Source organism: Tachypleus tridentatus, chromosome 13, assembly GCF_004210375.1.
Source record: "Tachypleus tridentatus isolate NWPU-2018 chromosome 13, ASM421037v1, whole genome shotgun sequence".
Taxonomy (NCBI): Eukaryota; Metazoa; Arthropoda; class Merostomata; order Xiphosura; family Limulidae; genus Tachypleus; species Tachypleus tridentatus.
In genome coordinates, this window is record NC_134837.1 from 81,296,268 (window position 1) to 81,309,437 (window position 13,170).

At 29.2% G+C, this 13,170-nt stretch overlaps 1 protein-coding gene across 1 annotated transcript in view; it reads left to right on the forward strand.

Moving 5' to 3' along the window:
- Positions 1-13,170, forward strand: part of LOC143236197 (host cell factor 1-like) — a 73,879-nt gene that overhangs the window by 28,467 nt on the left and 32,242 nt on the right. Inside the window, 6 exon segments of the mRNA XM_076474489.1 lie at positions 296-448; positions 2,268-2,562; positions 2,993-3,157; positions 5,833-5,957; positions 6,831-7,043; positions 12,347-12,506. Coding sequence (XP_076330604.1) covers positions 296-448; positions 2,268-2,562; positions 2,993-3,157; positions 5,833-5,957; positions 6,831-7,043; positions 12,347-12,506 — 1,111 coding nt within the window.

Consider the following 13,170-nt stretch of genomic DNA (forward strand, 5'->3'; position numbering starts at 1 on the left):
TCATTTTCTAGTTAGATAAAATAAATTCCAAATCTGTTAGTAAATCAAAGTTTCTTGTAATTTCATAGAATATTTATTTTTTATTTAGAAAAAGAAGATATTTCAAAAGCAAAAGTACACAAAATCAGATTTAAGTAAATTATGATCTTGTTATTTTTGTTAAAAGTAATTGTAATTGATAAAGTTTCACAAGTTGCTTTACTACTTAATAATTAAAAATGAAATATTTGTCTTCAAAAAAGGAGAAGGAGTAACTATGTAGTTGTAATTAAAACTTAAGCCTTATTTATTCTAGACAAAGACAAGTATTCCTCAAGGAGCCACTATTGTGAAGTTAGTGACAACACAAGCTGGTGGTATTGTTGGTAAGCCACGGACTGCAGTTATCACTACACAAGCTGGGACACCACAGCCTACAATTCTTGGAATTTCATCCGTTTCACCACAGGTATTAATTTCCTTCTTAACAGCCTCACTTGTATTGATGTGGATTATTTGTTAAAGTAATAGTAAAAATTCCAAATTTTTCTTCACATTTTTTTGTAGACCTTGGTAGTAAATAATGTAGTTATTTTGGAAGTAAATTTAAATAAATGTTGCTTTTATTTTTAAATTAGTATATTTAAATATAAAATGCCAACTGAATAGATAATTACAATTAATGTAAGAATTTCTTGTATATTAAATAGATTGTTATTGAAATGAAACAAGCTAGTGTTACATTACTTGGTTTGTTAAGGTATGCTTATTGTAGTAACAGTTTATTAACTTGCTACTAGTTAAGTGTTGAAGAACTGACACTTAGAAGTAGGGTTTCAGTACACTATATTAAAAACTTGGGTCCTCACTACATCATTGCAGCCCATCTTGACAATAGCCATACAGAGTAGTTTCCATAGCTAAAGACTCCATCATAAGATAGTTGCGTCCAATGTACACAACTCATTCTATCAGACACTATGTAATCCATCTAGTGTAAGAAACTGATTTCTCAATGCCTGTTTCAAAAGTTCAGTTACAAAGAAACCCATTGGTACTGTTTTTGGTGACTTGGCTGGTATATTTTTGTTTGAAATAGCATAACTGCCCATTTCATTCTCCACTTGCTTCAGGTATACCAATAGTTGAATGGAGATATAACTAAAAACCAAATTTTGTCAAACCCATACCTTTTTTTTCTCATTTCTGAACAAAGCTAGTATTTCTTTGTGGTATGAAGGGTCCTTAACATGCTACTGGTGCATTAGCCAATGATGAACATGGATAGATTGAAAAATATTTTGAGATATCTGAAATATGCCATGTGAAAGTTTTTGAAATTTATTTCACCTATCAGTTGGTAGAGAAGAGCATAAGACATCTTTCTTTCTTTCCCAAGTTATACATGCTTCATCAAGTTTCACCATGTATTGCTGTTTTATCCTGGTTTTAGGTACTATTCATATGGTTTTTTTCAGTTGATCTTCTCTTGCAGAAAATGGCATGGAAGCAGTTTGTGTACAGGTCGCTTGTGTTACTTTTCCAGATGAAAACCCTTCTTGATTAAGTAACCTGAGACACATGGATAGCTTTTACCACTTACTTTTTTTGTTAGTAAGATCTCAACTGTTAAAAAGACAACATATCATACATTAATTTATCACATCTAGTGTATGTCTTGTAGCAGTTCTTTTCTGTATAGTCCATTATCACAGTTTCATGCAAATTAAATGAGGTAGCTTAGATTTGATTTTGATTTTCTTTTGTTTGAAGAAATAAAATATAAAGTTCTACTAAAAAAACAAAATTAACAGTATATTTTGCTGTATCATGTGTTTGTATTATGATATAATTTTTCATGTATTTTAATATTCTTCTGGACAGGGATTAAAGGACAATAAAACAAAATTTAAGTATAAACAGATGCATACTGTTACAAATATAAAGCTAATTAGGATAAATCAAATCACTTTGTACTCAAATTAGTAAAAAAAAAAACCTCTTAATTTATAGTTAGAGGTTTGTATCAATGCCCAGGTAGTTTAATGGTGTTAGGAAATATTATTGAACTCTATATTATATTTGAAAGAAATATTATGGTTATGTAATTAATTATTACTTTTAATCTTTACTTAAAAATGGCTAGTATTCAATGAGTAAGTTTTGAGCTGGAAGAATTAGACTTTATTGTACCAAAACAAATTGCATGGAGTTAAAAATATGGATAGTTCTAGAATTTTACGTTTTTGTCTTGGTATAAACCTTACCACATTTGATTTGATTTTCAGGGAACAATTCAAACTCAGAAGATGTTAAACACCATTATTCGCACACTGCCATCAAATGTTCTGTCTGTTGCCAAACCTGGAAGTGCAGTACCATTAGGTTCAACAACCACTGGTAATGTACCAAAACAGACCATTGTCATTGCAGCACCTAAAGGAAGTCAGCCAGGAACACCAGCTAAGATACTGACCACTGTACCAAAACTCTCTTCACCTTCATCTCAAATCATAGTAGTTACTACTCATGCACAGCTAAAAACAGTGACAGCAGGAGTTTCTACTGCTGAAGCTGGCAGAGGTTTGTTGTAATAATTGTTTTATTTGATTGTGCAGAAGCAATATGAGATGCTGAAAGATGCTGCTATATAGAAAATGTAGTCTTATATTTTTAACAGTCCTTAAACTAGTATGTTTAAACATGTGACCAAAAGAAAATTTACACTTGTAAAAAACACTTTGCATAAAATCTGTTATATGCTTCTTTTAACTTATTATTATTTACTATATTAGACTGAAAAGTAATGACCTAATCAGATGTCTTTTGAATGTTTTCTAATCTTTACATAATTGTTTAATTAACTTAAAAAATAAGCTTTCAAATATATTACACAGTAACATAAGATAAATTATCTGAAAATACAATGTAATATAAATTTATATAAACTAAAATTAAATAAGAAACTTAACAGTACCTTAACACTGCTTTTAAATTTTTGTCACATTTTTAGCTCGATCAGGGACATCCACAGTTAATGTGCTTCCAGTCTTGTCTGGGGCTCAGCTGAATACAGTGAATACCTCAGGAGGAATAAAGATGATTGTGGTTTCCTCAGCTGGAATTAATGCTGGTCAGCAAGCTATTACCATTCTTACTACTGCTTCATCTTCTGCAGGTTAGCCCATGGCTTCATTCTAAGCTGACTCTTTTATAGTATCCAGGATTTATCTAATTTGTTGATTTCTTCCCAGTGTTAAATAAGGTTCCACTTTTATGGTATTAAATCAGAATACATATGTGTGTATATGTTTGTATATTTATGTTTCATACTGCAAAATTTGAATGCTTTAAATACTGCTTAGTATTTGGAAGATGTATATGAGAGATGAACATACAGTAAATATAAAAAAAAGTGCCACATCATAAAATACTTTTGTTAACCCTTTCACAACCAGAAGGGTATCACTGATAATCTTTATTTCTGTTGTCAAACTGTTTTGAAAAATAAAATATTTGTGTATATTACTTTTTCAGTTTTAATCAGGAAGTTGCATCATATGTATCCAGTCAATTTTAACTTGTATAATATTCAAATATTCATTAAAATATGCATTTCCATACTTTATTTTACCTTCTTATGCAGTTTATATTCTGCCTCAAATTATACACACATAACTGACCAAACACACAAAACAACTCTATTAGTGTTGTTATCATTGTTATTTTTGCCAACAATGCTTTTAGTCAAGATAACTTTTATTAAATCTTATTATTTTATAGTTTGCTTGAGCATAGTATCGAGAACAAAATATTACCATCACTGGAAACTTCAAAATTCTTGTCCTTTCATAAATTAAAAGTATTTTAAAACTTGATAAAACTATGTTACCCTTGTTTACATCCAGATTTACTGTTCTCAAAAACGTAATACAACTGTTGCTTTGTAGTAGATCAAGTATAGTCTCCTAGTTCTGATATCAGATTTATACTCCATTCCATTATAAGTTCAAAGTTCAAAACACTCTCCTGAATGATGCAATAAATTTGGACTCAAATAAATTTATAGTTGGTTAACTAGAAGACACAGAAATATATTTTTTGACTTAAACTGAAAATGCTGAAACATGATTTGGAGGAATAAACACAAACTAAATAGTTACAAAATATAAAGATGGTATTTTGAACAGTTGAAATCAATATTTCTTTTTAACTATATGATAAAAATGTCAGTTTTTTGCTCTTGCTATTTCAGAGAAATGGTGTTTGCACATACATACAAGCCTTATTTTTAGTTAGTGTTTAATTATTAGGAGGTATTAGTTGATCAATTGATTTTTTAGTCAAGTACTTCATAATTAAGCACTGATAATATTTTGAGGGTATTTTAATACACTTTTATCAGTTTCTTGGGTTTTTGTTAACTTGTTTTTAGGATTTTATAAATTTTTATTTTACAAATTTAGTTTGATCCATGAGTTAAGCATTTTATTACACTTTATTTATTTTATAACTAAACTAAGCTTTAAGTAACATTCTAAGATACTTTTGGTTAGTTAATGCAGTGTTATACCACACAAATAAAGTATTATTGTGTATATGGCATTGTGCTTACAAGATTATTTATTTCAGATTTGGATATGTTGTTAACTAGCCACCAGAAGACCATTAATTAAATTTTAGGTAGCCTATGCTTTCTTGACCCAAAAAGATATCACTTCCTTGAGTGTGTTAACCTACATTTTTACATAACATGTTTCTTTGCCTTGCAGTCACACTAAACTCTTTTTTGTTGTTGTTGTTGTTGTTGGATATAATGTTCGTGTTAGTGAGATTGTTTTTTTTTTAACTTAATGATAATGTCTTGTTACTTTTTATCTGATTAGACATGTAAATATGTAATTGAAGAAAAATTATGAAAGGCAAATTTTTCAGTTTTATTTCATGTTTGTATGTCAAATTATCAAAATGTATACATCTTGGAAGAATATAAAATATAGCAAAGGAATTTTTATAAAAATGGATAAAAGCACAGTTTATTTATTATGCAGATGATTGGAGTAATTTCTTTTATTGATGTCTTTGTGGTATATTTTTAATACTATATTAAATCTCTTTTATATAAAAGAATACATGTGCATGCACACAAAAGAGTATGTACAAAACTTTTCCATTGAAGGTGTCTTTTAATTCTAGAATTTTAGAACATCAAATATATCAGGTAGTTAAATATATGATGTTAATTTGTATGATCAAAATGTGTTTGTGTGTGTAGGTAATTTCCTATTATTAAAAAATTGAAATAGACCTTACAGTGAGAGGAAAAGCAGCATTTCCAAGTTCTGCTAATTTCAAGATGGTTTCACTTTAGCAACTTCCTAACTCTCAGATTGTTGTGATTAGTGGAACTGGGTATGAATAGCAGTTACAGATTTAAAAGGCTTTAGTGATTGCAAAACTAAACTGAATTTTACAACCTCAGATCCCAAATCTGTTCTTTCTGTTCAAGTGTAATCCAGTTCCAGTTTAATTATATTGAATATTGTGTCACATCCAAAAACTATATTAAGTTGTTAGACTATAAGCAGAGGGTGTTTGTTTTGTTTTTTTCTTACCAATTCCTCTTGCATATGGACCATCTATCCAAATGTAAGGCATTACACAGACATGCTAAGACTTTAAGGAATTAATTATAAAATTAGCGTGATTAATTCAAGTGTTTAAAGTAGTGAATTAATGCTTTTCAAATATTTTGAAGCTTCAAAACCATTTGATTTGCTTCCAAATTTGTTCAATGTAAATGTGATGTTAGAGATAATTAATTAAATTTCTGATATGATTTTAAATATCCAGGAGTTCAAGGAACATCAACAGTTACATCTCCTATCACAATCACCATGCCAACTTCTGTTCCGCAAAGTGGAACAAAGACAGCAACAGTTGCACTACCTGCTAAAAGTGGCCCCAGCACAGTTCAGGTAATTCTTTTTGGTAATTAAAATTAAGCATTTAGATATTTAACAAAAATAGTAATAAAATACAGAAATATATATCAATTTTTCTTTTTCCAGTGACATTGTGATACATAAAGGGTATAGAAATTTTGATCACTTCATTGACTTTATGCTACTTAGTATAAAGAAAAAATAGAATGTATACAACTAAAGACTTGTATCATAGGTGATCAGTTTTAAAAATAAACTTCATATTTCCTATATCCCAGCAGCTGATATAGATTTGAAAGTAATTTTGTCACTGCTCTCTTTTGTTTTTCTTGGTTATGTGTTTAGCAATAAAGAAAAACAATTCTTTAATATTTTATGTTGATGAACTGAAAATGGTAGTTTACCCACTACATGTGTTTTGGTAAGCTGTTTAATTCCTGTTCCACATTTCATGAAACATATTTCTAGTTTTGTTCAAGCTGAAGTTATGTATATGAAATTCAAGATTTTATCAACTATTGATATCATAGATACATAATCTTACTCAAATCACCAATTTTAATACCTGTATTCTGTTATGCTTATTTCTAACACTCATGTTTAAAGTTTCTAAAATGAATAGACATCTTTACACGTTTTCTGGGTTTGCAAGCCACAGGTAGATAAACATTTGAGGATGACTTACCTCTGTTTTTCCACGTTTGTGTCATATATCAGTTTATTAGATCATATTAATTCACTTCTTATCCAAAACATTCATCATTGTATGTCTTTTACACATTAATGTGTGTAAAACTGTGTTCTATACTTCCCTGTGAAGCTTAATTAATCTAATGATGATTTTTCAGTATACATTTGTGCACAGTTGTTACGAGCTTATAACTTTATTCCTGTTCTGTAATTCAGCTTACTGCTGGCCAGTCAGGTGGCTCTCAGTTAATAGCTGTTCCTGCACAAGGAATTTTGCCAACAGGAAGTCATGCAATCACATTGAAAGCAAAGTCTGGAGCTACACAGAAAGTGCTCACCATTGTCACTACTCAGCCATCTCCTGGAAGTGTTGCTCAAGAGATCTCTGGTAATCAAGTCAGTCCTGCAGTCTCAGTTGTCACTACACAGGTAAGTTTCTAAACCTTTGATGTATATGTGAACAATTTTGAATAAAGATACTTATTTACAAACAACAAATATTTTTGAATGCATTCCTTGAATTGGCTGTAAAGATGTTTTTAAATTATTGGTGTGAAAGTAGTTAGCATTCTAATCAGAAAAGTTATTTTTTGGAATGAAGAAAATGAATTGGAATTAAAATGTTTGAAAACTTGATTACTATATTTTGTTTTCTGTTAAAAGTTTAGTGAGGCAACAGAGTAATATTTAATGGTTATTGTATATTTTACTGAGAAGTGATATTGCTGCGATGACTTGCATCATGAGTCAGTCATGACTTAGTGATTACTGCTAGTGTGCAGAATAGTCACAATATGCTATTGAACGTCCATGTTTTAAGCTATGGTGGCTGTTTTATAACTGTGACAGTCAGTTCCATTGATTAAGATGTGCTGTATAAGTGGCAGGTGCTGTCTAATTGTCCTTCTGGTCATCAGTTCTAAATGAAAGGTGGCTATTTTTTAACTTGGATTCTCTGAGTTCATTTATTCATCATGTTGAGTGAGGTGCAATTCAGTTTAAAATACAAAAAAACCTGAAAAATTAAATAAAATTTTTGCTAAATCAGTAATAACACTTTTTTAATTACTATGTTTTCAGATCTCTAATTATAAATTTCTGCTGTGGATGTATTCATTTAGATTATAGTGATTTGTCTGTACTCTTTCTTTTTGATGGTCCATCTTGTGTCAAGTTTAAATTTAACATATGAGACTGAACTTTATTCTATACATTTTTTAAACATGCAATACCACCTTGAATTTTTATTTTAACCCTTTCTTGATGGGCTCGGTGTAATGTATATGAATTCATCTACACGTTTGCACACTTAATGTGTTTGCACTATAACTTTGGTAGATATTCAGTAATGATTACAAGTGTTTTGGAAAAAAAGTCATTTTTTTAGTGAAATATTTTTACTAAAAATTTGTTTTTGAAAATAGTCTGTTTTGATACTAGTGTGAGTGCAAAGTGATTTCATGTAATGATCAAAAAATTATTCTTATCCCAAAAATCTCAAATATTATTTTCTTTATCTCTAAATCATCCTAAATACATTTCAAACATTTGTTTTCAGTGAGACATTTTCTGTACTCTAACTGTGTAGATTCTGTTGCTTGACCAACCTCATAAACATCATTGAAAAATATTAGGCTTTTTTTGTGCTACAAGAACAACGTGTTGTAACCTACAAAAATACAAATGTTTAGTCTAAGTAACTAAGTCTCCTAAAGCTATTAAGTTTACATATATATATTTAATATTTTTTATTATACTGACCTTCCAGTCAAGTCTAGCTAACATTACATAACTTGCATTGATGCGTAATATAAAACTGACCTTTAGCCTTCCCTGTCTTGGCTGTGTTTTAGTATGTACTGTTTTGTAATATACAGTTGCATTTCAATTGTTATATATGGTTGTACACACAGACATGCACATAATGGAATAACCAAAACATCATAAATAATGATGCTGATTCCATAGATTTCCACTATAATTTATTAATTGTAGCAACTAAGATGTATTTCGATTGTAAAAGCATATGAAACTACAAGCAAACTAAAGACACAACCTACCTCCTTGGAAACTTGTATTGAAAGAATGGGGTAGCTTTTTCAAAGAATAACATAGCTGATAAAACCACTCTGAGGACATTCTAAGTTGTTGATTGGTTATTCATGTGTCATATGCTGTAGTAAGAGTATATAAGGGACCATTTCAAAAAATGGAGGGTTGAACAGAATCACAGTATATGATTCAGTACATAAGTCATATTTCAGCAAAATAGAAAGATATGAGGCTCTAATTTGATGTTTTAGCTTGGTAATATTAGTAATTTGAGTTCCTAATTTGTATAAAACTACAGACTTAGTATTTTGACATTACAAACATCTAATTGTAAATACTGCTACATTCAATATACCACGACTTACTAAAATCTGTTTAGATGTGTTTTTTTAAACTTTACTTTTAACAAATTAACTTACATTAAAGTTTGTGTTATAATCTAAAATTTCATTCCAAACTTATTGACGTAAATTCGTAAAATAATGGTTAAATACAATTTTAAATGCATGATAACAAATGTGATGACTTGGCTTTTGACCTGTGACCCATTGCAAAAGGGTGGGGAAAGTATTTTCCAATAATTCTAAACACTTGAAACAGATGTGTGTGTAGAGAGAGAGTTTTTTTTTTTTAGGCTTTTCTTTTATTTAGTTTTGAAAATGAAACAATAAAATGCTTTTGGGTCATATTCTGTAGCATGATTGTGGCATTCTCAAGAGAAAATTCCATTAGGTTGATAACTGTGAAACTCTGGCCAAGTATTACAAATTTTTACTTAATTGAAGTGAATACATTTTCCTATTCTAACAAGTAAATGAATTGAAAGTTTTTATTATTATTATTAATTGGTGTTAAATATCTATTTTCTTTGAGGAATTTTTTCAAGCTTACTGGCAAACAAATTGTTATTGGCTATTTTAACGGTTCTTGAGAGAATTTGTTTACATATTGCTGGAATCAAAGTGCTTTAATGTATATGATAATCAACTTTTGAGTTTCAACAATAATGAACAGGAAAAGGTTTCTTTTTAGTCCTTGAATATTGACATTACTGATTATTACATCTGTATTGTACTAAAAGCTCTTGTAGGTATTGTTTGTGATTTGAAGCTCTATTTAGTTTTTACTAATTTATAGCTGACTAGTGTTTAAAGACTTAAAAGCAATTAAGCTGAGATGTTTTTGAATTTCCTCCTCTAATATTCAGAATTGTTTCTACAGTCTGTAAAAATGCATCAAATTATATTTTTGGTTTGTGACAAATTACTCATCTTAAAAGCTCCTACATTTTCCAAGGAAATTGTGAAAGGATAAGAATCAAAATTATTTTTTTCATTCTTGTACAATGGATTGATTGCTAGAACTTTGACAACTATTATAATGATTTTGCTTTGGGATTTGTTTATTGGTACATTTCATAGTAATTTACTTGACTTTTAGGTTATTTAATAGATAACCACTTTTAAGTGATTAAGGATTGTCACTTGTGTAACCAACCTTGTGATCAGTAGGTAACCGTGAAAGTGTATGTACTTCAGTATTTAACTCCATCCACAAGGGCTCAGTTAATTTATCTCATGACATCTTTGTATTAGTTTAAAGTCTTTATAGATTTGATACTTCTTCCTAACTTTCATGTTATATGTATATATCTTCATTCACAAAATTGGTACTCTTTCACATACAAAAAAAATTCATATTTTCAATGAAATATTTTTAATAAACTAAAACACTTGACCACAAATATATTGAATGTTTGATGGGAATAATCCATGTGAAAAGTGATTTTGTTCTTAAGATTAAAAATACTTTTCTTTTTTTCAAAAATTCTGAATTTCATTTGTGTAATCTCTTAAAACCTTCAAAATACATTTCCAATGTTTGTTTTCAGTAAAACTTAACTTTGTATTTTATCTGTTATTTTCTCTAATCTCACTCTAAAAGGTTGGTAACTTTAATTGACCTCGTAAACCTTCACCTCAAAAGCAAAATAAATTAAAATTACCTTTTTCTAGAATGACATCATATGTAGTGTGAAACTACATTAATTTATTCTAAGTAACTTTAAACTTGTAATCCTATACATCTGTTTGTAATTAAATTTTATTGTTTTATTGCCCTGTCAACTGTGTATAACTACTTTTCACACCATTATAAATTGTAAATCAGCCTGGGAACATGGGGCTCCCACTACCTTATTGGATTACATTACCTATGCACTACTCTGAGCTGCAACATGCTTGCTTTGTGAAACATTTTTATTATATAATTATTATTGTGTATTTTAGTTAATCCAACCACTAATTAAAACAAATATCTATTTTTACATTTTAGTTACTTTTATGAAGATAAAAACAAAAACTAGAAATAAAGTGTTTACCCAAGTAATTGTTTTTTGCTTTCGACTATCAATTATTGTTAATCCTTCTTGTTGATAACTTATGGTAGTAGTGCATTAAATACTTTTTATTTAATTAAACACTGCACAAAAGAACATAGACTAATAACATGCAAAACGCAGACAATTCCCTTTAACAAATGTAATTTTTCTGAGTGTATGACAAAAGCTGTTACAAATGCATCCAAGTTAGCTTTCATGATTTCTGTGGGAACTAAACTAGTTTACATTTAATTGCATAGCTTTTTGGGAGGTGATGGATAAAATAGAGATAAGATACCTAGAAATAATGCCACATGAGTCACACTAGGGGAAATTCAGGATTTCTTCAAATATTTTCTTATAAAATTAAGAACTTAATACTTGTATAGTATTAAAATATGGGTTACTTGCTATTGCTGTATGCTATATTAACTGGTATAAGATAAAAGAAGTAATATAATAAAATTTTGAATGCAAGACACTTAAAACCTTTGTCATGTGCTGTAAAGGATACCCAGGGAAAGAGGGTTAATATATTAAGATTATCTTCACAAAATTTGGCAAGCTTTTAGAAGATGTTTTAAGTTCTTTGCACACAAATAATTAGAATTTTTAAAGAAGTATTTTATTAAAGATTTGTCTGTGAATTGATGGATTTAGAGTGTAACTCTGGCTTGCATGAATACATGATTATATCAAAATTTAAACACTTTTATCTTGCAGCAGTTGTCAAATTTCATTTGCATAAATGTTAAAACCTCCAAAATAATTATAATAAGGTTGTTTTTTCTTGTTAAAAGTGTTATTTTATCCACCCTAACACTATATACATATGGTCCACTTGACTGACCTTGTAACTAGATTTATTATTGATAATAAAGTAATTGAATTAATTTTTAAAGGTAACTATAAAAAGTTGGCTTTCACACTTTTACCTGTCCTCACAGAGAAGGTTCAACAACAAACATTAGAAGTCCAACAAACAAAAGTTTATTTGTAAGACATGTTTGCCAAAATAAATTGCTGTTAGTGTAAATTGTGTTTTAGTATGGCAGTTTAAAAGCATAAGTTTGTTTTTACATCAAACTTTTGTTGTAAAAAAAATTAGTATATGTGGAAGGTATATTTAATCTTCCATTTTGACTATCAACCTTTGCATAAGACATGTTTTATATAAAAAACACTATTTTTGTTGTCTACTTATTATTAATTTCAGAGGTTATTTTGTATTGATACTGTTTTTTTTCTTTTGTCTTCTCTTCTGTAAACCCTTGATACTTTAATTTTCATTTTTAACAAGGCTTTAAGTGGGCTTCCAGTTTCAGCTAGTGGAAATGCAACTAAAGTTATGATAGTATCAGCTCCTACAGCTGGCAGTACCTCACCAACAGTAACCCAACTTCCAGAAACACTTGAAGGTGCTGGTGACATAGTAGACCAGAAAACACTTACAGCAGCTGGTAACTTTTCTCATTCTACTGAAATTAATTCTTTAGTTTTCTTGTGTTATAAGAAGATGCATATGCATGTAGCTGGTATTAACTTTCAGAGAGTGTATTGTGAACATTTCCAATTCATCTTTGTTCATCTTTACAAAAGTTGTCTTGAGGATTTATATCTACATGCATGACACTTGGCACAAAGTGTTGAAACGTTTATAAAATCATTTAAAAAAAAAATTAATGTATTTTGATGTGAGGAAATGTGTATCTTCTTTCATCCTAAAGAAGATAATTAAACTTCCATAATAACTTGTATGTTAACTATTTACAAAATAATGCCACAATCAGTCAAAAACTTGTGCATACAAGGATATCAAATGTATATATTACAAAACATCGTAACAGAATTATGGTGATTTTAATATGTAATTGCACAATATTTTGTTAATTTTTTGCATGATTATAATGACAAGTAGTTCTTGAACACTTGTATACCTGAAGTGTCTTTTGAAGATTGAGTGTAAAGATTGTAATGAGATTGTGTTGACAAGAATAGTTATTCCAATCCAAGGTTAGTAAATAAGTGCAAAAGTCTGCATTTCATTTTAGTCTTGAATCAGTCACTTCTAAATCTTTCATTTTAACAAGGTCCCTCATGAGTCAGTGGCAGACATTTTTGTTG